Source organism: Saccopteryx leptura, chromosome 6 (genome assembly GCF_036850995.1).
Source record: "Saccopteryx leptura isolate mSacLep1 chromosome 6, mSacLep1_pri_phased_curated, whole genome shotgun sequence".
Taxonomy (NCBI): domain Eukaryota; kingdom Metazoa; phylum Chordata; class Mammalia; order Chiroptera; family Emballonuridae; genus Saccopteryx; species Saccopteryx leptura.
The window spans coordinates 150,023,684-150,049,387 of NC_089508.1; the positions used below are offsets into that span (position 1 = coordinate 150,023,684).

A 25,704-nucleotide genomic window follows, 5' to 3' on the forward strand; every position below is an offset into this window, starting at 1 on the left:
GAAACCATAGCCTGAAAAGTCTACAGATACTCTACTCAATCAAGATTGCTTGCCTTACTCTAGAACATTCATTTGCCAAGATATGTTAGAGAAATGCAAACGAAGACCAATTCTCGTCAGGCTCTTCATTAATTAGATGATTTTTTTTTCCTTTTCTACGTTACTCACTATGACATCCAAACTTACATTTGGAGAGAATCTGGAATGGGAGTGCTGCCACATCTATTCTGGCTCAAGTTCCATTCTCAGTATTAACTTGGACAAGCTCCTTATTATGCTAACAGGCATCACTGTCTAAATAGAGTATCAGATACAAAAGCTATGCTAGTTGTCTATATGACTCTCCATAATAAGCACACTTCCTGCCAATCCAATAAGAATTTGGAAGGATATGAAGTCACTCCTTGAATGAACTGATATGTACGGCCATTGGAGGCTGAAAATCTTCTTTTCACATTTAAATGTTCGTTAAAAAGTTGTAAATGTCTAAAAAAAAGTTATGTCTAATTATTATTCATTCACTCTGTATTATGTGTCAACCACCACACCATGCAATTAGGGCATCACCCATCTAATACGGAACCTTGAGAGAAAAACTTATCCAAATTTTAGAGATGAAGAAAATTAGTTCAGACAGATCAACCTGCCTAAAGTTCATTCAGTGGGTAGTTGGCATGACAAGAATTCAGGTCCAAGATTGTATTTCTTTAATTTGCAATCTCTCTCTTCTGCCCACTGAGTAGTTTATAACCTTAATCAAGGCATGTGTGTTAGGGGAAGACACTTGCGACTTTTGCTATAGGTAATTCAAGAGTACAACATGGGGACAGGATATTTACATGTAGCCATTACCAACTGTCATGGATTTAGGAGTATTAATATTTTATTTTATTTTTTTAAATGTTATTCAGTTGTTTTAGAGAGAGAAGAGAGAGAGAGGGGGAGAGAGAGAAGGGGGAGGAGTAAAAAGCATCAACTCCCATATGTGCCTTGACCACGCAAGTCCAGGGTTTCAAACCGGTGACATCAGTGTTCCCAGGTCAACACTTTATCCACTGTGCCACCACAGGTCAGGCAAGGAGTATTAAAACAGAACAATTCATTTTGAACATGTTTAGGAGGAATGAATTTCTGGAGGTAAAAGTATATCTATTTTTGTTTTACAGCAATCTGTTGTTAGTTCATATTTTCCCACAATAACAGTCCTAATGATGATGTATTGCCATTATCTTTGTTTTTTATTTATTTCTTACTGTTTGTCTACTCTCCCTTTATATCTTCTTATTCTCCTAGTAGATATACTGATGCATAACAATGCAAAATAAAAGGCAGATATTTTATTCTCTTCTAAAACATGCTCCTGCAGCAAGCTGAGACTAGCTACATCTATGTTTGTCAGACTACCTCTGGGGCATGTGCTGGCTTCTACTGAATCAGCAGAATTTTAGATAAAATAGTCCTATCGCTAAAATTGCTGGATGTGGCCCTTCTAAGGCTATAACTTCAGGGCTTGCATGGCTAACACTGTAACCAGATTTCAAGCAGGATCATCATAACTGCTATATAACTTAACTATTTTGTTTCCACAGTTTATTTTATAAAGGAATTCAAAATAACATGTCCCAAAAAAGAAAACTATTTTGCCATCTTTATATTAGTATAATCATATTTTCTTTTACTCAGTCAAGGCAACTGCATTCTTTGGCCCAAACTAATTTCTCTTCTCCACTTCTGCCTTCTACTCTGTATCTCAAGATGACTGAGGCCCTGGCCGGTTGGCTCAGTGGTAGAGCGTCGGCCTGGCGTGCAGGAGTCCCGGGTTCGATTCCCGGCCAGGGCACACAGGAGAAGCACCCATCTGCTTCTCCACCCCTCCACCTCTCCTTCCTCTCTGTCTCTCTCTTCCCCTCCCGCAGCCAAAGCTCCACTGGAGCAAAGTTTGCCCGGGCACTGAGGATGGCTCTGTGGCCTCTGCCTCAGGCCCTAGAATGGCTCTGATTGCGCAGAGCAACGCCCCAAGATGGGCAGAGCATCGCCCCTTGGTGGGCATGCCGAGTGGATCCTGGTCGGGCGCATGCGGGAGTCTGTCTGACTGCCTCCCCATTTCCAGCTTCAGAAAAATACAAAAAAAAAAAAAAAAGATGACTGACCAACAGATAAACATTTTGTAAAATTTTATTCATTCACACAACAAACTTTTGACCACCTATAATTTACAATGCACTCAACTTCGTGCTGTGTAAGAAAATGTATTAGATTAGACTGAAATCCTATTTTCAGAGATTGCTATGCAGTAGGGTAGGTAGGTATGTATACATGTATGTGCGTGAAAATAATAGTATAAATAACTGTACATATTAGAAATTAACTGATGAGTGATATTTATAATAAACAGTACAAGGGAATTAAAAAAAATATTTCCAGGCAGACTTTCAGTTCTAATTTCCTTGGAAATTAGAGTAAGAGCATTTTTCTAGGTTGTTGATGGATGAGTAAAACTGAAAGAGGTATAAATCAGAAAGGGCTAGGAGTGGGGAAAAGAAAAAGCATTAATAAAGACATGAAATATAAAAATTAAGGACTCTTTGCATTCATAAAATAGAGAAGTGAATAATAAAATTGGAAAGACAGATCAGGACCACCCTCTAAAAGTTACAAATCTAAAGCTAAGGAATTTGGAGTTCATACATCAGTTTAGTTAGTAAAGAACAATAAAGATTTCTAAACTGCAGAACAGGACCAGACGTGGGAAGCTGAATCTGCTAATGTGTGCGATGGATTAGCAAAATGAGATGGTCTCCTCCAGGGAGGAGACCAGGGAGGCAGACATGTCAACAGACCAAGGCTGGAAGAGTGACAGGAGAGAACAGACAGATGAGAGAGTCGTTTCAGAGGAAGACTGAATAGAATGTAGCAACTGATCATGGGAAGAACTAAGGAGAGAAAGAGTTAAGCATGCTTCAGATATCTCAACTAAAGAACTGATAACATTACTTATGCCAATAACAGGAGCACAGCTAGCTGTCTGAAGATGCAGGCTGGCCCTGCCCTTGGTTCCATCCAGACACAATATCTGGCAGAGTATGTAAGCAAAAGTCATTGATTTCAAAGGCTCATAGTCGCAGGTATATATATTCTTGGTACTCTGGCATAAAACTTTATCAGTTGCCCCAAACATTGACCGCCATCGGGGAGGTACCTTTGCATATTTATTGCCTCATTGGCCTCTCAGTTTTGAAGAAGTTCTTGGATTGCCAATTTAATGGAAAAGCCATGTCTCTGTGCCAAAGTTTAGTAATATATTAATCTTTTCCCCTAGTTCAAAAAACAAAACAAGCATATCAAAAAAATGCTCTATGATTTTATAATAACATTATTTAAAAGTGATTTCTCCTAACATACATAATTATGTATGTAGGCAATTTAATTATCATGAGATTATTAATCAGGGAATAAATTGTGTATGTTTAATGTAGTTTCTTTTCACTTGCAAAAATATATAACTCTTCTAGAGCTTTCTCATTTTCTTGACATTATAACAAGTATAAATTCTATAAATATGCTAAAGTCAAATTACTACACTGTGTCATGTACTTATTTCAAGACAAAGAATTTTGTCTACAATTTTATGTCCATTGAATCATTTCAAGAATAAAACATATCTTAAAAGGGCACTTTTTATACTTAGAAAAAGAAAGTTATGAGCCATCAGACACTAAGTGGTCAAAAAATAAATACTATATATTAATGTAAAACAATGATCATTTTTAAGTCTTTATGATTATTTTTACTGGCTACATATTTTTACATAATTGGCCTAAATTTAGCAAGTCATAAAAAGATGAGATGTTCAATCACTATGATAAACACAGAAATACAACTATCAATTAAGTTATATTTTAAAATGTGCTATACACAAGCTGGCAAAATGAGCTGAAACTGTATTCCAAGCAGTTCTCTATTTAAATTTGGATAAATATTGCCAGATGGTCTCCAAAAATAGTGTGCTTTATACTCCTCCAAAAACATAAAAATATGTTTTCCCACACATTCCAACACTTTTCATTCATTTTACACTGTTATCAAAACATCATTTAACAGCTATTTACTAAGCACCTATTAAAGATGTCACGCACACAATGTTAAATAACAACAACAAACATAAACAAGACAAAACACAGCCCGTCCTCAGGAAACATAGTCTGATCAGACATCAAAAAATTCTACAAATAACATAAACCAGCAACTGTGAAAAAATTAGAAATGAAAACTACCTGGAACCCATAAGAAGATGTATCATTAAAGATTTAACCTACCTGTGGAAATGACCTACAGAAGAATAAGAGAAAATGAGGAGAAAGAGAAGGAAGTTTTCTGGCCAAAGCAAGCAAGAGGTCTTTATAGTGGGAGTAAACATAGATTCATCTGTACAGATTTATGGAATCTGATACATGAAAGTAGAATTGCTTTGTGGTCTGAATTGGCATTTTATGAATGATGCTAAAATTATTTTTTATAAGCTGTGGATACATCTCTATGTATGAGCTGTGTGGTTATGCTCTTTGCTATTTTTCAAATGGGCTTTGGTCCTTTTGTATATTGATTTCTAAGACCTCTTTTTATATTAAGGAAAATATTACTTTGCATATATGTTGCAAATACTTTCACTGATTGTGGTTTATCTTTTGATTGTTCTATATTTTTCTGATTGATATTTAATTTTGAATTGTTAATTTTATGTGACTTTTCCTAACTACTTACAGATTTCATATCTGGAATAATGAACATTCCTTATTAAAAGACTAAAAAAGGGGGGAAAGCCAAGAAAACAAAACAAAATATCTCAATGAACAGAATCGTTTGCTATATTCTGATGTGATGTCTAAGGGGCAGATCAGATTCCATTGTTACTTTTGTTAACAATGAATAACTCATAACAAATGAATAACTCATTTCCTTCCTTGAATTGTTGATACAGCTTTTAGTATATACTACATTTCCACAGCCTGCCCCGCTCATCAATGGAATTCTTTTTACTCTCTCTTCCATTGACTTGTCTGCATATTCAAACACCAGTACAAACTGCTTTATCTACTATGAAATATAATAATATCTGATAGCATTCATTCTCCTCCTCCTCACCATTTCCTTTTTATTTTTAACAAGGGGTTTCTTACATTGATTTTTCCATATGGACTCTATAATCAGTTTGTCTAATAAAAAAAGAAATGAAAATTCTATTGGCGTTTCTGGGCAGATCGCATTACATTTATATATAGATAATTGTCATTTCAAAATATTGACTGTTCCTATTCCAAACGAGGAAATGTCTTTTCATTTATTTAAACCATTTTTATGTCTCTCTGTGTAGTTATAAACTGTTCTTTTGTAGATTCCTCTGTAAGTATATTCTTAGGTATTTTATCTTAAAATTTTTAATTTTAATTTTTTGCTATCTTCAATATATATTATTTTTTCTTTCTTAATAGTTTGCAAGTGACTGTTGTTTATGCATTGGAAAGCAAAATATTTTATATAGTTTTATAACAGGCCAATAAAAATTATTTTATTGTTATACCATATTTCCTCATGTATAAGACACTCCCATGTATAAGACACACCTTAATTTTGGGGCCTGAAATTAGAAAAAAAATGCAATACATAAAGTTATTAAACTCAAGTTTTATTCATCATAAAATTCATACAACTCATCACGGCCAAGACTCCCAAACATTAGCTTGTCCTCATCTGTGTCTGATGACGAATCACTGTCTTCATATATTGCCTCATTCTCAGTCCATCTATGGCATTTTAAATGCCACACTTCTTAAATGACTTGATAACGATTTCAATCTTGATATTATCCCAGGATCTTTTCATCCAGGTAGAAACTTCTCCTGCACTTGGTTTCTTCACTCTTCCTGCTGGTGTCAAATTGTGCTCAGAAGACTTCATCCATTGGTTCCATTCATCTCTTATGGCAGCTTTAAAGGGTTTGTCAATGCTGACATCAAGTCAAGCCTTGGGATGTCAAGCCTCCAGGTATGATGGCAAGTTTTGTTTTTTGCTCTGCAGTAATCTTCTTTGTGTTTTTGTTATGTGTGCCCTGAACTGATCAAGCATCAATAGGGCAGGTTTGCATAAGAGCCCACCTGGTCTCCTTCTCCAAACTTTCTCAAACCAGAGCTTCATCCCATCCTGTTCTGTCCAACCTTGTCATGAACGTGGACAGTCACTCCTCAAGGAATGTCTTCTTTTGGCATTGTTTTGCATTTAAAAATCAGCATAGGAGGCAGCTTGGTTCCATCAGCACAACAAATTAGAACAACTGTATAATGGCTCTTTTCATGTCCACTTGTCTTCACAGCTACAGTTTCACCTCCTTCTTATCAACAGTTCTGTTACTTGGGACATCAAATTAGAAGGGGACTTCATCCATATTTGCAATCTGTCCCAATTCAAACTGATGTGTCTTCTGACATTGAATGACAAAACAATAAAATTCAAGGACCTTCTGCTCATTCATAGCTTTCAGGCATCTTTTGGGCAAGTCTGGTGCATGTAGGCATGCTCAGTCCATTCCTTTTCATGAACCTGAAGCACCAATTGTGTCCTCCCTTGAAATCAGTAACTTCTTTTTCATCAGCATTTCTTCTTGCCTCGTGCTGAGCCATCTTTGTGGATACAGGAATTCCAATTGCCCTTTGCTCCTCAATCCATATCTTTAATTCCCTCTCTAAATCAGGCTGTTTTGCTGACTTGCCTCTCCTAGCCACCTTCTGCCGTGGTGTTTTCAATAGGGTTTCTTCTTCCCATAGCCAGTCTTGGATTGATTTCTCAGTTGGAGGAGGACCAAACTAAATTCAGCAGCACGATTTTCATTCACTTTTGCAAACTGGATCACTTTTAACTTGAATTCAGCACTGTATGAAAATCTTTTCTGAGTCATTTTTGGGCAGACTGTGGCAAAATGTAACCTACCGTAATATACTGGTAACAAGAGTGAAACAATGAGCACAAAGACAACAAGTGTGAAAAATTGGGAAACACAAGTGAAAAAATCTACAACAATGAGCGCAAAAACAAGTGCAAAAAAGCAGGAAATGCAAGTAAAAAAAATCTACAACCTCTGTAAAAGACGCACCCAGTTTTTAGACCTCAAATTTTTAGAAAAGGGGTGTGTCTTATACATGGGGAAATATAATAAGTATTTTTCAGATTGTGTTAAATTTTTCAGTTACACAAATAATGCTCATTATTTGTGAGCATTATTTCTAGTTTTTCGCCACTCCTTTCTAGTTTTATTTTCATTATAAAATATTTTCATAAAAATATGTTGTTTTATACATGCTATAGTTATGTGTCTCTGTGTTATATAATCTAATATAACTTAAATATTAAAGGAAACATCACATGAATAAGAAAGAGACAAATTCTAAGATTGTCAGATCTCATTCCTTTGCTTTCCAAACAGAGGACAGGAAAAGTGTGCTGTTTCAGAAACCATTTCAATCCTGAAGACAACCTTATATGTTTTATCTTAAAAAAATGTTATCTGCGACCTTACCTGTGGTGGCACAGTGGATAAAGCATTGACCTGGAACACTGAGGTCTCCAGTTCAAAACCCTGGGCTTGCCTGGTCAAGGCACATAAAGAAGTTGATGTTTCCTGCTCCTTCCTCTTTCTCTTTCCCTCTCCTCTCTAAAATGAATAAAGTCTTCAAGAAATGTTATCTGTGATCTACCTCTCTTTATTTCATCCAGAATTGAATTTTAGAAATGATATGAATAAGGTCTTTAATTTCCTTTTTATACATGTAAAAGCCAAATGCACCATCACATTTTTCAAAATAGTCAACTTTCTCTACTGGCTTGCAGTGACACCATGGTCAACACCAAGTTTCCATGTAAGCATGGGTCTGTTTATGACTCTGTGTTTTATTCTTTTGGTCTGTCTATAATTACATAGATGTCAAAATGTCCTAGCTTCTACAGCTCCATAACAGGTCTTGATCTCTCTTAGAATGAGATTCCCATATTATTCTCTTCTGCATCTCCCTCTGTTTTTGCCTCCACCTTTATCTTTTCCTTCTTCATGAATATTTTGGCTATTTTTGGCAATTTGCATCTATATATAAATTTTGGAACTACTTTACCAACTTCCATAAGAGAAGCTGTGATGGTATATTTATGGAATTTCCAGGGACCTCTAAATTATTTGCAGCAGAATTGACATCTATAAGATATTGTATTTATTCACCAACATGGTATATTTTTACTGAAAAAGGCTTAATTTAATGCATTTTAATAGGGGTATAGACTTTATTATATTTTGTTAGATTTATTCCTAAGTACTTTGTATTTTCTATTGCTACATTAAATACAATCTTTTCATATTTTGTATTTTTTGTTAATGTCTAATTTTTGTATACTTGCCTTAGATCCAATAATCTTACTAAACTCATCACTTAATTCCATATTTATTTCTATTTTTTATAATGTTTTTATGTAGGCAATCATATAATTTGCAAGTTAAAATGTTTATCTTCCATTCTCATTGTAAGGTATTTTTCCCCGCCGAGAAGGAAGGAAGAGGGTAGAGCCACAAAGCGTGGAATAGCAGACGGCTTTATTGAGTACAGAGCGCACATCCCACCCGGCAAGGTTCCCTGGCCCCGAGGAAAGAAAGATGGAGGCTAGGGAAGTCGCACGGATTAAACCGCGTGGGAGATATTTAAAGGGTCCCTCTAGGGAAGTGGAGCTACTATGACGTGGTGAAATTTCACTGGCTGGCAGACGATCACTTCTTTCCAAATGGTTCCTGGGAAGCTTCCTTTGGCAGGCTTGATTGTGGGCGGTCCTAGCCAAAGTGGGCGGGTCTGAGTTCTCCACATGACCATGCCCCATTATCCACCTACCTTACACTCATCCTATACTTTTTTTTGTCATGCTACATTTCTTTGGACTCCCAGAGCATAATAAAAGCAGGTATATTGAGAACCTTGGGGGTTTTTTTTCTTAATTTTGTAGGGGAAATTTCTAATATTTCACCATTAAGAATGATGTTTTCCATTGATTTTGTTAAATATAAATGAGTAAATTTTATCTTATTGGATTTTTTCTGTGTCTACTGAGATGGTGTAGTTTTTACCTTTAATTTGTTAATGTGGGGATTAAGAATATTAAATGATAAATGAATGAGCTTTGCTATCCTGCTGTAAAGCCAACTCTGGTTCCTTTGTTTGTTAACAAACTGCTGCTTTATTTGGAAAATGTTTCCTTGTCATTTCTGCATCATTCTTGGGTAAAATTGATGTAATTTTCCTCCTCGTAATTGTCCTCTTGTGATTTTTATGACAATCTTATGAACCTCAAATAATGACTTGAAGAATGTTCCTTCATTTTCTAAAAGAAATTAGATTTATATTAGTATTATTTATTCTCTAAACCAATTCCTAGGTTTTAACCTGGTGTTTTCTTTGGGAAGATTTTAAAGTGCTGATTCAATTTCTTCAAATAACTACGGAGCATTAAGTTTTTCTTTTATTTTCTTAGAACTTTTCTAATTCATCTGTGGGTTGTTGTTTTTTTGCATTTTTCTGAAGCTGGAAACAGGGAGAGACAGTCAGACAGACTCCCGCATGCGCCCGACCGGGATCCACCCGGCACGCCCACCAGGGGGCGACGCTCTGCCCACCAGGGGGCGATGCTCTGCCCATCTGGGGCGTCGCTATGTTGCGACCAGAGCCACTCTAGCCCCTGAGGCAGAGGCCACAGAGCCATCCCCAGCGTCCGGGCCATCTTTGCTCCTATGGAGCCTCAGCTGTGGGAGGGGAAGTGAGAGACAGAGAGGAAGGAGAGGGGGAGGGGTGGAGAAGCAGATGGGCGCTTCTCTTGTGTGCCCTGGCCGGGAATTGAACCGAGGACTTCTGCACGCCAGGCCGATGCTCTACCACTGAGCCAACCGGCCAGGGCTTCATCTGTGTTTTAATTTTTTGTTATAAAAGTATTCTGTGCATTAGTGTCTTTTCAAAAATCTTTCATATCTGTGTTATGCCTCCTTTAGCATTTCTAATACAGTTGAATTGTCCCCCTTTTCAGTAATTTTATATTCATCAATTTTATTTGCATTTTAATAGCTCTAATTTTAGCTTGATAGTTCAGTTTTATTGCATTTTTTTTATTATTTTCTATATTTTCTTAGTCTTCTAATTTCTTTTATTGTCATTTTTCTAACTTCTTAATTTGAAAACTTAGGTCATTAATTTCCTCATTATATATTTTTAATGTTTAAAGATATCATGAAGAATATGTAAATATATATATACTGCTCACAAAAATTAGGGGATATTTCAAAATGAATATGAAGCAATAAAAAAAGAAGCATTTGATTTTTTTCTATTAAACAAGAACATTAGAAAAGCAACTGATAAGTCAAAGAAAGTTGTTCGGTTATACAAATGAGATGAAAAACCAACTTTTATTTCATCGGTGAAAATGCACTATACAAAAGGCTGAAAGTACTGGAATATCTGCATATTCTCTGATCCTCTAATTTTTGTGAACAAATTTAAAGATATAAATTTTCCTCTCTTTTCATGCTACAAACCTGCTAAATATTATATTGTTATTGTTAAAAATTGGGAATATTCTAGTTTTCCTAGTAATTTTTCTTTGCCCTATGTGTTTCTCAAAAGTATATGAGTAAATTTCAAAGCTCTGCATTTTTAAATAAATTTTCATTGATGTTCTATGAGTAAGAATATTTTAATAAGATAACTATTATATTGTATTAAAGCATTCATTTATTTAATTCACACTTACTGAATGCCTACTATGCACTGAGCACTATCAAATGCATTGGAAATCCCAAGATAAAAAAATATAGCCCTGGTTCATTACCTCTTGGAGCATACAGCCTGTGCATTATATATCTAGCAGATGAATAACGTATATTAATAAAGAGATGACACTGTTAAGTATTTAATATAGAGTTTGATCTACACAGAGGAATGGTTGTTGATATATGTTATGATCAATAGGAAATAACTAGGGGCATGTGACAATGACCTGCAGTACAAAGAGCCACGCTGCATCAGAAACACTGAAAACTCTAGTGCTAAGAACGAAAGGAAGCACAGTCTGAAGTATGGCAGAAAAAATACTGTGGGGCAGATGATGCAGACAAGCCCAGAAAGAAGTAGAGTTTAGTTGATTAGAATTACCCTCTGCATTTCTGGCATAGCATAGTCATTGAGGACATGGACATTAGATTTGAACAGACTTGACTTTGAGCTCCCACTCAGGTACTTTATTAGTTTTGTGGCCTTTGGCAACCATCATCTCTTAAATAAAGCTAATATTCTTGCTTTCCTTCTTCAGGTGGGAACATAAGTCTTTGGCCTCAGTGGGCTAAGCCAGAGTAAAGGTTTGGTGTCCATAAATCTATTGATTTAGCAACGACAGAAAAATACACAGAGGATTATGTTATTACAATGACTTTTCTTTACATTTTTATTTTTTCAAAGATTTTATTTATTTATTTTAGAGAGGAGAGAGAAAGTGAGAGAAGGGAGGGGGAGGAGCAAGAAGCAACAACTCCCAAATGTGCCTTGACCAGGCAAGCCCAGGTTTTGAACTGACAACGTTGGCATTCTAGGTTGGTGCTTTATCCACTGCACCACTGCAATCAGGCTACAATGACTTTTAAACACATACTGTATACCTAAAACCTGGTTTTATATAAGCTTTTAGTAAAAGCTTATCTGATATTAAAGGAGTTGTTTTACCTTTGGTTGTAATTCACACAGAGGACTAAAATATTTATGGCCCTAAATGAAAAAGAATGTTATATATGTGTAGAATATATACAACATGTATAGAACCAAAAAAAAAATATATATACCATATATATAGTGTGTATATTTATTTGTATTTATATAAGAAAACCATCTAAAACACCACAACATATTTGTACAAATGACCAACTCATTCTTTGCAATGGATTGCATCCAGGATTTATGTCTAAAAGTTCTTCACAAATGAATGAGGACAGAAACATGATTCAAATACAGACCACCTTTGAGGCTAAAATGAAATGATTGGTCTCCCTCAACTCAAACATGACTTCCTATGAACACTGACTTAGACTTCGTGTTTACAACAGGGTTACTCAGAGTGTGGTCTGTGCTCTGGCTGCAATTAGGGGATCCTTTTTTACAGAAATACACCATCTATAATCTGGCATAGCTGCTTATCTCATCACACACCACATCTTCAATAGTAAAATCATTTACTGAGCAATTATTGAGAAAATGAAATTTAATGGTGAAAACTTACTATATACACTAAAGTAGATTCTAGATGTTAAATGACTAGTGTTAAATGGCTAGAGAAAGAGCCAGAAAAAATATAAAACAATTGGACACAAATGTATTTCACTGATTTTAGAATAAGAAAGCACTGTTAATTGCAAAAAGCTATAGAAGAAATAATAAAAGAAAATAAGAGATTTGACTACTAAAACTACCTGTAGGTCAAAAACATTAAAAAGCAAGATTAAATTAACTAAGAAAACCATAATGTATTTGATCAAAAGTACATTCTTAATATCAAACAAAAGAATGGCTGAAAAATTAATCTCTATTAGCATCAGTTCCTTCATCTGTAAAAATAACAACAATACTTAGCTCAAGATTTTCAAGAGACTGAATTAGCTATGAACACACAGTATCTAGTGCAAAGCCTGTTGATAAAACAAGACATTATTTTTGCTAGATAGCCTTTAGCAACCTAATAAATATATTTTAAGATTTCAATAATTATGTGTAATTGGGCAGTAGAGTTAACTCCACAAGTTTGGGTGGTTCAAAGCCGGCACATTCCAAAGAAAGATCAGGTCCTTTCTTGGCCCTTGGGAGGTAACCTTTAAGCCTCTGGAATATCCTGCCCAATAAGAGAAACTTCATTTAAGTGGTTAGTTTATACTAACAATGTGATAGGGGGTCAGGGGGTGGGATTTGGGCCAGCTTGACCTCTGAAGGGGATGAAAACTGAAGGTCTGCCCTGGGGATGGTCAGCCTGCCTACATGACCAAACTCCAGTAAAAACCCTGGGGTACAAGGCTCAGGTTAACTTCTCTGGCTTCTAATATTCTGGATATGTTTCACATACTATTATTGAGAGAATAAAGCACTGTCTGCCCAATTCCAGTGGAAAAGGGCAAGTAGAAGCTTGTGCCAGGTGTCTCCTGGATGCCCTGGGCCTTGTTTCTTTGCCGTTTTCTATAACTTTCACTACAATAAACTATAATTATGAGTAAAACAGTTTCGCTGAGTTTTGTAAGTCCTTTAGCAAATCATGGAAAGTCAGGGTGATTAATATTAATATATTAATCCAACCACAATTAATATATTAATAATAAATTATGGCTTGACATTAAAGGCAAATCTCTTTTTTCCAACAAATTGTTACTTATAGAGATCGTGTAAATATATAAAGTGTGGTGAATATGTACAATATGCACTCAACAAACCCTGTCAACTTTATGAACAATTAGTTGATATTTTGATTTATAAAAATAAAGTTTTAGTCATCATTACAGTAAATTAATGAAGATCTCATTCATATTTCATAAGTATAAAAACACTCAATATTAATTGAAACATTCCATTCTTAAAATTTTGGGTTATAAGAAAAATAATTATGAAAGAAAAACATAAACCATTAGAATGAATCATTTATTTCTCCTCTATTGCTATAATGCTAACTTACATTTTTAGTATAATTTATATATAAGATTTGTTCTCTTTTTTTTTAAATGAGAGGTGGGGAGACAGAAAGATTCCCGCATGTGCCCTGTGTGGGCGACCCCATCTATCCTCGATGCCCCAAATCAACCCATCTGTACCCTCAGCTCCCCGCCCCAGGTGGCACTCGGGCTACCAGAGGGGAAGAGGGGGATTCTGAAGGGGAAAGGCAGGGGAAGAGAAGCAGATGGCCACTTCTCCTTAGTGTCCTGACTAAGGATGGAACCTGGGATGTCCGCACACCGGGTCAATGCTCAAGCCACTGAGCAAACCAGCCAGGGCCCATATAAGATAGTTTTAAGTTGATCATTTCCAAAGGAAAAAATTGAATACATTTTTGCTGACATTATGTAAGATTCCTTTGTGATATTAAAATATATATATATATATATTTTGTTCTCTTCAATTACTCAAATTCTTATCCTTAAGAGTCACTTTTTATTATTTGGTGGCCCATATTGATTTTTGTATTTGTGGTGTTGCTCTGGGGATTTCTAGAAATCAAATTTATAAGTTACACTCATCCCAAATCAATTTAGGAACATTTCATATGTTATTATAAAGGTATTCTTGAATTGACAAGTTTAAATGAAATCATTCTACTACTTTTTAAATTGTGGATTACAGAATTATATGGTCCATTTTATGCCTATACTGGAAATTCTAGGGGAAGAAGTTATAACCAAAAAAAAAAAAAAAGAAAAAAGAAAAAAAACATCCAAAAAGAAAAAAAAAAAAAGATTATAACAGTTTTACTTAAGTAGCTGAACCTTAACTATACTTTTAGGTGTACAGAGATGTGTTGTAGAATTGGGCACCTGAAATGTGTATAATTATGTTAACTAGTATCACATAATAAATTCAATTTTTAAAAAATGCTATATTTTTCTATTTTTTCCATTTTCTGATTAATACCATAAATATTTAGTTATCTTTTTTTCCCTTTTAAAATATATAGATAGTTGGTAGGTAGGTAGATAGATAGATAGATAGATAGATAGATAGATAGATAGATAGATGATAGATGATATGTAGATGATAGATAGATGATAGATAGATTAGATAGATAGATAGATAGATAGATAGATAGATAGATAGATAGATGATAAAGATTATTTTTAAATATTCAACACTGGCTACTTTCTAAAATGAAAAGAGCATCACCACCGTATGTGTGTGCATAGAGGATTCGCAGATACAATTATCTTACATCTATAAAAACTTTCCCCATTTGAGAGGCTATGTATATATGCACATTTTTAAATTTTCCCTTTCCTACATTTGTTCCATCTTTAAATTAAATTTATTGTGGTGACATTTGTTAATAAGATTATGTAGGTTTTGGGTGTACATTTCTATGATACATCATCTGAATATTGTATTGTGTGTCTATCACCCAAAATCTAATCTCCTTTTGGCACCAAATACTTGATGCCCCTTTTATGCTCTACCCTCCCTGGTCGACTAGCAACTAGCATTTGGCACTTTCACATACGTTTTTCTTTTTGTGCTTTATGTCTTGCACTGAATTTATATAGATGAACTCCCTTCTGTTTGTTTATTCTTTATAAAGATACCATTATTTTCACAGCTAGTGTCTCTTATCTCTACCGTCAAGAAAACACTAGATTCTACTTTCAAGACAAATACTGCTTCCTAGTAAGGGGAACTTTTAGCAACCAAGTAGCTCAACATATATCACATGTCCTGGTCTTAATCCATTAGCATTACACATACCTTGGGCACATCTCTATTGATTTTGGATACAGCTCTATAAAAATCAAATCAAATAATATTTTATAACATTTTAGCCATTCCAATCTGAGTTTCTGGTCATAAAGCAATGTTTCTACCACAGAAGTTGAAGTGGCCTTTCTCTAAACCATATTATTTAGTATTTTTATTGAAGTAGTTGTAGGTTCTTAATCAAGCCTTTACATGTTAATAAAGTAATATGCATTGTGGTTGGTTCCTTTAGTTAGTGTTTTTTCTGCATCTAAGACTATAACAATGAAAAGTAATTTTACATATCTGTTTTTAAAAAGTAAAATAACTTTTTAAAGTGAATTTCCTACTATTCAGGGTACTTAACAAAATTATTTAACATCTGTTGCATAAAACTGTACTCAGATTGCTTGTGTATCAACCTGCTAATGCACAGCTTAATAGTGAAAGTTATAATTATTCAGAAACTTACATTTAAATTATAAAAATTATAGTTATAATTAATTTGCATTTATTGTGCTAAATTTTTTTAAAGGTTTTTTTTTTTAATTTATTCATTTTAGAGAGGAGAGAGAATAAGAGAAAGAGAGAGAGAGAGAGAGAGAGAGAGAGAGAGGGAAAGGAGGTTGGAGCAGGAAGCATCAACTCCCATATGTGCCTTGACCAGATAAGTGCAGGGTTTTGAACCAGCGACCTCAGTGTTCCGGGTTGACGCTTTATTCACTGTGCCACCACAGGTCAGTCCTCTAAAATTTTTTGGTGATAAATTTTTCTTGCCTCTAAACATTCTCGATATTTTTCATTCTAATGATGCACTTGGTTTTTCCTGGTATCATTAAACTAAAATATATTTAAATTATAAAAATTATATTGGACAGAGACATGAACAATAATGTGATGGTAATGGGGGTGGGGGGAAGGGGGGAGGGGGCGAGGAAGGAGAGAGGGGGTGGGGGAGGGGAGGGGCACAAAGAAAACCAGATAGAAGTTGACGGGAGACAATTTGACTTTGGATGAGGGGTATACGGCATAATCAAATGTCAAATTAATCTGGAGATGTTTTCTCTCAACATATGTACCCTGATTTATCAATGTCACTGCATCAAATTTAATTTTAAAAAATGATAAAAAACTTATATTGGAATTAAGATTCTAAATTCCATCATTTGTGAAATACTGAATAAGGTTATTGCATTGCATACTATTCCTAAAGGATGATGACTTTAATGTGCATTTATTTCCTTTTGTATCTCTTTTTTAATAATAAACTTGTATTTTAGAGCACTCAACAGAAGACTCACAGCTTGCGTGGGAGAAAATGAAAGTATATCTACACATTTAAATATTGATAGTGACATCAAAAAAAATCACCATTGCTAATGTCTTATTTCTTGTACTAAGTTATGGGCTTATGGAATATTCAATTTTTGATAATTCACTGAGCTATATAATTATGACTTAATTATTTTCCTATTCTTCATTTACCTGAATAAAAAGGTTTTTTTTAAATTAAGCATTTTTATAAACTACATAACATAAGTTGCCTTTTAAACTTTCTTATATGAATCAAATTTAACTTTACCTAGTTGTGCAGGCACACCGCGAAAGCGAGGTGAGCTGGGTGTCTGATGTGAGAGTGCTTTGGGCTGCGATGAGCTGCTGGGAAGGATAGGCCCAGTCTATCAGCTGCAGATGCATGGCTGTCTTTTGGAACTATGGGTTTAATACTGCCAGGTATGGAATTTGAGTTTTCATGTCAAATCTATACTTTTTACTGTTGGAAACTGATTCAATTTTTAAACACTGCCTGCCAAACTAAATATGTCTTTCACTAAAGAAGCCTCTATAATGATCATCTCCCTGAGAAAGACTTCACAAAATCTGAGTCCCATTAAAATACTTTTCATTGGCACACTGATGCTGCTACCATGTAGGGAAGCCTACAGTCAACATTTAGTTCGATTCCTTTAACACACACTACTTCTAATATAATATACTGCCTGTAAATGTATGCATAGCTCTTATGTCATTTAAATCCCAAACCAACCTCATAACACAGGTATTATCCCCATTTTACTGATAAGTGATCTAGGGCCCAAAGGTAGCAAGCAGATCACTGAACAAAGAATTTCATAATAGTGTGACCTGCATTAGATGACTTGAGTTTAAATCCTTCCTCCAACATTTACTATTTTCATAACTTGGAGAAGGTAAATTAACTTCCCTATACTTCGGTTTTTTCCCCTGGAAGATGGGTACTCTGATAGCACTACTACACCAGAATCTTGTAAAGATATATAAAGCACAGAGAAGTGATTGGCACACAGTGAGGGCTACAAAAGTGTTGCTATTACTAATTATTTATTCTTATTATTAATACTAGGTATGAAATGAGATCCTTGCTTTTTGTAAGTTTTAAATGAACTAATCAATGTAAAGTGCATAGATTGTGTCTGGAACAAAATGTTTGTTACATGTTAATTGTCCAATTTAATTCTCTTTCAAATACATTACCCCTAAACCATACAGATGAATTCCTTTACTTGGTGCAGGCCAATAAACAAACAACAGTTCTATTATAGGCTAAAAGTATTTAAACTTGTGCAAAGTGTTTTCATAAGATGTTTAAATAATACATAGCTCTCTAGTGTCAGGATCATTGCAATGTTTATTTCATTTGAAATTGTGTAGTAAAATCAATCATGTACCATATAATGACTGTTCTACAGAGGATTTTAATAACATAATAAAATGTTATTCAAGCAATCAGGAATGGTTACAACATTCAGAAGATACTTTTAAATTTAGATGGTCTTCTCCATCTCTTCTTGTTTCCCTAATTTTTAAAAAACTTGAGCCCAAGGGGGAGGGGAAATATATATATATTTATATATATATTTATATATATATTTATATATATATGCAAAAAACTTAGTAACTCAAATTGTAAAGTTATATGCTAATTTGCTAGCATAGCCAGGATTTTTATACTTACTTGTGACCCATTTCATGAGCAATTGTAAATGCAAGATTCAGGCCATTGTCTTCAGCAATAATACATTTTCTCTTTTCACTGCACATTCCACTCAAGTAAGCTATACCTAGAAAACAGAAACATTATCATATGTCATAATTAAAGTGTAAATTTTTATGCTAGGTACTACTAGAAGAAACAAAAAGGGAAGAAAAATAAAGTATGTCAGTGTTAAAATATATCTAGCCTTTATAAATGGAATTTTAGGGGAAAATGCATATGTAAACATCACTCAATAAACTATTAATATTCTTTTTAATTTTATATTTTAGATAAAATTATTTTATTAATTATCCAATATTCAAAAAGCATACTGTAAGAATATATTTTATAATTATAAGTTTTCATTGTCATTTAAGGTAAATGAATAGTAGCAACTTATAAATGTAAATAAAAAAGCAATGATATTGTTAAATATTTTTTGATTCTTGTGAAGAATCTAATCTCAAAGAAATATCCTAAAATAAACTACATATAGGACCTTCTTGTACTTACATTTATATATCAAATTAATACATTTTGAAATTTAATTTTGTGAAATACCATTTTAACTAACATGACATAAAAACTCTCTGTGGTATTTGGAAAACTGAAAATGTTTCTTCTGAAAACTTTTGGCAAATAAGATGGTTCAACTGCAGACTATATGATACTGAAATATTATTTAAGATAAAACTTTCAGCAAGTTATTTGATCTTTTGGTTTAAATTATTAGTAAAGATGAATATCTGAAATCATTAATAACTCTTTAGTCAAAGATTTTTGTACTATTTTACCAAATCAGATATATCCTTGAATAAATATTATTTAACATAAGGGATTAAAATCTTCTAAGTGTAAGTTTTAATGCCTTTTCATATAACAAAAGCTATTAAAATAATATATAGTATTAATTGAATTTGCTGTATATTCTCTAATCCTCATATTCTTATAAAATACATTTAATCTTATTTCATGAAAATATTAAGGCCTGAACAGACAAAATTATTTCCTAAACAACACGTGACTACTAAATAGGATAAAATGGGGGTTTGGACTCAACTCTGAATCCATCTACCCACCAATGTGTATTTCGCTTCTGATAACAATTTAGTGCACAGTTTGACTCTAGTTAAAAGATGATTGACTGACTGCTTGTGAGTTTTCTCCTTGGTCCAGAAACTTAAAAAATAACAGTAATAAATAATTAAGTTTAAATAAAACAGTTTGCCTGAGCTGGCACTGGCACAATGGATAGAGTGTCTTCCTGGGACGCTGAGTACCCAAGTACAAAACTCTGAGGTTGCCAGCTTGAATGAGGGGTTGCTGGCTTGAGTGTAGGATCATAGATATGACCCTAGGGTCACTGGCTTGAGCCCAGAGGTGGCTGTCTTAAAACCCAAGGTCGCTGGCTTGATCCCAAGGTCACTGGGTTAAGCAAGAAGTCACTGGTTCACCAGGAACCCCAGGGTCAAGACATATATGAGAAAGTAATCAATGAACAACTAAGGTACCACAACGAAGAATTGATGCGTCTCATCTCCTCCCCTTCCTATCTGTCTGTATCTGTCATGTCTGTCCTACCTGCTCCCTCCCAGCTTAAAAAAATAATAATAAATAATTTCCCCATATTTAGGAAAGACAGAAGACTCATGGAGGAATCTGAAGTGATTTAGTGGAGTCACAGCCAAATGACAGGAAAGAAGAGTTTATGAGTGAGGTGGAAACCCAGAGAAGCTAAAGAACTGAGGCACACCAGGTCTGAGGGGAGGGTTATAGGAGGACTGAAAATGGAGACTAGTTGAAAGTATATTTGAAATACTATATGCATGTCAAGACCTGGTATTTACTGGCCTATCAGGGTAATAAAATAGTATAAACATATTATTATAGTATAAATATATATTATAGTATATAATATATACTATATATTATATGTATTATTTATTATATATATTATATATTTATTATATATAGTATATATTATAGTATAAACATATTTAAGCAAAATATAGTATAAACATATTATTTTCAATATAGTATAAACATTATTTAAAAAATATAACTACCGAAACAGCTAAGTGATAATATACACATAGATGTTATTTTCTCTATATATTTAAAAGTCAAAATATAATTTATAGAGTTTTTTTAATGTTTATTTTATTAATTTTAGAGGCAGAGGAAGAAAGGAAGAGGGAGAGACAGAAACATGAATTTGCTCCTGTATGTGCCCTGACTGGAAATTGAACTGGCAACCTCTGTGCTTCGGGATGATGCTCTAACCAACCAAGCTATCCTGCTAGGGCTGATTTTATAGAGATTTGAAATCTACAGATAGATTAAATGACTTCTCTGTGAATCATTGAGTGGATGATCAGCCCAATTACTTCATTTTGCTGATTAAGGCAATTGAAAGTACTCCAGGACTAGGCTTTGGCCAGTTAGGTCAGTTGGTTAGAGTGTTGTCCTGAAACAACAAGGTTGTGGCTTTGATCCCCAGTCAGGGCACACATAGGAAGCAACCAACAAATGCATGACTGAGTGGAACAACAAAGGAATGTTTCCCTTCTCCTCTCCTATCTCTCTCTCTTCTCTGTCTCTCCAAATCAATTAATTAAAAAAAAAATTAAGCCCTGGCCTGACCTGTGGTGGCACAGTGGATAGAGTGTCGACCTGGAATGCTGAAGTTGCCAGTTCAAAACCCTGGGCTTGCCTGGTCAAGGCACCTATGGGAGCTGATGCTCCCTGCTTCTCCCCCTTTCTCTCTCTCTCTCTTCTCTCTAAAATGAATAAATAAAATATTTTTAAAATGTTAAAAAAAAAATAAAGCCCTGGCCAGATAGCTTGGTTGGTTGAAGCATCCTCCCAAAGTTCAGAGAGATGTTGCTGGTTCCATTCCCGCTCAGGGCACATACAGGAACAGCTCAATGTTCACATCTCTATCTCTATCTCTCTCCCTGCTTCTCTTGAAAAAAAAAAAAAAAGTACTCCAGGATTAAATCAACACAATGTAGGAAGGAAGGCAAGATAAACAGGGAGGAGTTAGGGGAAGGAAAAGAGGAAGAGGAAAATGTATTCTTTATCTAGTCTCATTAAACAACAAATGAAAAAAAAATTTTTTAATTCTTAAACATAATGCAAATTTTAAGAGCAAAGTCATGTACTTATTTATACAACAAAAAATGGAAAAATAACTGAACTTGGAAGCATAAGAAAAACAACTGAACTTTGGAAGTTAACTGAACTTGTAGTATAAGAAATGAAGGAAAAAGAAAGGAGGGTGGATGAGAAGGAAGGTAAAACAAAAATATTTTTTATTAATAGAGTATTAAAATTCTCTTGAGCTTTGCCTGACCTGTGGTGGCACAGCAGATAGAGCACAGACTTAGAATGCTGAGGTCACTGGTTCAAAACCATGGGCTTGCCCGGTCAAGGCACGCATAAGCAACCAATGAACAGCTAAAGTGAAGCAACTACTTCTTGTCCACCCACCCCCACTAAAATCAATAAATATAATATTTTTAAAAATTATAAAAAAAATTTCTTGAGGCTTAAAAATTTTTTAAAGATATAATTTGACAATAAGTGTCCCACAAAAATAGTAAGTTAAGCTCAACAGTAATTATCATGCCAGTGACCACTGTTTGGTACAAAATTTCCCTTAGGATGTTCATATATTTCATAACTTTTTCACTACAACTAAATCTCATCACCATATGCAGTTTATATATATATATAATATATATATTACATATATATTATATATATATATAATATTATATTTTTTGGTTATTTTACTATATTGGCCAAGATTTCCAACACACTTGAAATATATGTGTGATAGTGGGCTTCTTGTTTTTCCTGCTAACTTTAATAGAAATGTTTATAGTTTCCCTATAGAATCTGACTGCTGTAGGACTTTCACAGATGCAGCTTGTTAAGGAAGTCACTTTCTGATATTCTTGTGTGTCTCAATGAAAAAGAGGGAATGTTATCTGATGCATGGGTCAAAGGTGGATAGGAGTTGAATAGCATTTTTTGGAAAAGAAAAGAAAGCTTAGAATAGCAACTGAGAAATGAGAAAGACAGCTGATTAAGTACTAGTGGAAACATAATGTAAGTTGATCAGGAAACTGATGGTTCAGAGGGAGAGGGAGAGCATGAGCCCAGAGTAGCACTAATATACCCAGTTGGGAGTATCCAACCTAATGGCTGAAACAGAAAAGAGTAATATTTGGATTAAATTTGGGTTGAGGTTTTATAGATCAGGTGTAAAGGAAGAATCAAAGGATATAAGAGTTGGCAATAAAACTGAGAGGGAAAGAAGGAATAGAACTTGTAGGCTCTCTGATACATATGAAGTAAGCACACTGGAGGCTGATAATTTGGAGAACAGAATCTAGTGATCAGAAAAATGGAGACGTCAATGAAGAAAAAGAACAGACACTTTCCAAAAATGTATTGGAGAATATAGTTTCATAACATAGTTAAGTATTGCCTTGAAAGTAAAGAAGGGTAGAAGTAGGGGTCAACAAGATTGAGGTCAAAGAATTATTAAGTAGTGTTGGGTGGACTGATTACACAAACATAAAATTGCACATGATCACAGTAAACTCAGGAAGGTGAAAAAGGTGGCCAATATTCACAGGACATATGGGTGAGAATCAAGGAGATCAATCGCTCACAGTAACAGTGAGAAATAAGATTGTCAAGTTCAAGAGCTTCTGCTCTTGAACAGGAGAATAAAGAGAAGATTCTGATCTAGAAGCAGCAGTAGGAATCAAGAGGAGTGCAACAGATATATCTGTTTGGTATCTGTCTGGCACCAGCCTGTAGTAGAGTGGAAAAGAAAGAATGAACAGTGACCTTTCTGGAGGCCCTAAATTCCTCACCAGGATATAGAAAAATCAATGACCATTGTATGGTCATGGTGATAAACATTATAATTTATAACACATAAGATATATACCTATACTATAAAATATAATAAAAAGTGATAAGTACATATTGACATAGAGGTATGATTACAAATAAGTATTAAAATATCTATACCATCACATTTTAATAGAACAAAAATATTACATAAATACATTAATTTGCTAATAGCAATTATATTACATAAAGTGATTATGAATAATTTACCTCCTTTTTTCTCATTTTCCAAATTCATGTAAATGTTTACAATTACTAATGGAAATATTACATATATAAATATGGTAATATGCCTATGAAATTTGAATAGTAATTAATAAAATCTCTAAAAGACAAGGGTATAACTTAACCAACAAAATAGATTCTTTACTCCTATTCTTTTTTTATGTGATTGTTAAGTCTGAATCTAACTAAGACTGATAAATTTAAGTTTCATTGTTCTTACATTTGGCATACCAAGATTTTCTTTTACTTAAAAGTTATGGAGAATGACTACAACCATGACTAATTTAAATGACTTGCATTATTCTGTTTAAAATCCCATGCATTTCAGTTCCTTTCCCAAAACCCACATGTTTCCTATTACAATAAAGGGTAGAGCTTAGAAGGAGAAAGGATTTAATACAGCTGTTATTTAAAAATAGAGGTAATACAGACCCTTTGTAAAGAAATCTTTTACTAAAAAAAACTCTGGGAGGAGACAAGATGGCGATGGAGTAGGTTGACATACCAACTTCCACCTCCTAGAACCAAAGTGGATTATAAACTCATTTTAAGAACCATCATCTGGAAAACCAACTTTGGACTAAACTAAGAGGACTCTTCACCCAAGGAACACTGAAGAAGCCACACTGAGACTGGTAGGAAAAACGGAAATGCGGAGAGGGGTGCCCAGCTCCCCAGAGCGGAGCAAACAGCAGGCGGGAGAGACTCGCGTGGCGGGAAGTGAGTTTAGCAGAGAGGGGAGGGTCCTGAATCCCAGGAACAAAGCCCCAGCCTGCAGCCCCAGAGCCTAGAAGAGGCGTATGGAGAGTATTTAGCTGCAAAACAAGTCAGGATACTGTTTGTGAGAAAGAGACTGATTTCTCAGACACAGGATTCTTCTTAAAGGGACCACGCAGAAAACTTCTCTCACAACCACTCTCCTGGTGATCCGGGGGATGGGGAGAGAGGAGAGGAGGGGAGCAGCAGGAAGAGAGTGTAATCTAGGTGGCACAGGGAGAAACACTTTGAGAGACAGCCACCCTAACCCCTGGGACGAGTCATTCCCCAAATGTGAAGTAAATATTTCCCCTGGAAACAGCAATACCAGCAAAGGGAAGCAGGACACATGCCTAACAAGCTCTCCCATGGCACTTACAGCAGAGTCGCTTAGAAGGAGGGAGCTTTCAGGACTACAGTAATGAGTCTTAGAGTCTGAGCTGCAGTGCACCCACTCACACGGCTGAGGGCTTGTCCAAGAGCGGGCGGTGGTTCTGTCGGCAAGGGCAGAAGCTGGCAGGCCACCAATGAGGACCAGGTGTGAGCTCGGTCTTGCCCGGCTGGGAAGTAGGGGACATGCGAAAGTAGTCAAGCCCAGCTGTGGGCCGCCTGCAATCCAACCTGCAGGGGAAGGGGTGGAGACCCGCCCTTGAGTAAGGGCTCAGGAGCGCAGTCTTGACCCACCCACAGAACCGAGCTTGAGGCCTGACACGGGAGCCGGCTCCTCCCGCACGGGTGGAGCCAAAAGCCCAGAACAGGCGGAGTCCCGCTACTGAGCATGGACACGCAGTCCCTCCTGGCCAGTGGAGCCAAGGCTTGCAGCCATCCCACCAGCGGGCTCTTCCTGCAGGAGCAAGGCAAAAGCCCAGAATCAAGCAGAGACCTGCAACTGAGCAAAGGTGCCCACCCCTAACCTCAGGGCTGAGCATAATGCCACCCGCAGGGGCGGGGTGAAGGCCGAGGCCACTGAAGCCACTGAGGCTTGTACACCTGAGCACATGATCACAGCCACTCCCGTGAAGGAGAGGCGAAAACCACAGCAACAGCGCCAGTGGACAGGCACCGGCAACGCCCATACCCAAACGCCCTAGGCAGCAGCAACAGAAGGGGTGGCAGGCCTGCAGACAGACCACACCTAGGGAACACAGAGAACACACTCAGTGGTCTCAAGTGGCCAAAACTCTCTTCTACACAGACAAAATGAGAAGGCAGAGAAATGCAACACAAATGAATCAGGAGAAA

General features: G+C 35.4%; 1 protein-coding gene across 1 annotated transcript in view; it reads right to left on the reverse strand.

The window, feature by feature from the left end:
• The window catches only part of ADAMTS19 (ADAM metallopeptidase with thrombospondin type 1 motif 19), a 446,085-nt gene that overhangs the window by 160,176 nt on the left and 260,205 nt on the right, over positions 1 to 25,704 (reverse strand). Inside the window, exon 8 of the mRNA XM_066341625.1 lies at positions 18,529 to 18,634. Coding sequence (XP_066197722.1) covers positions 18,529 to 18,634 — 106 coding nt within the window. The remainder of the gene's footprint in view (positions 1 to 18,528; positions 18,635 to 25,704) is intronic.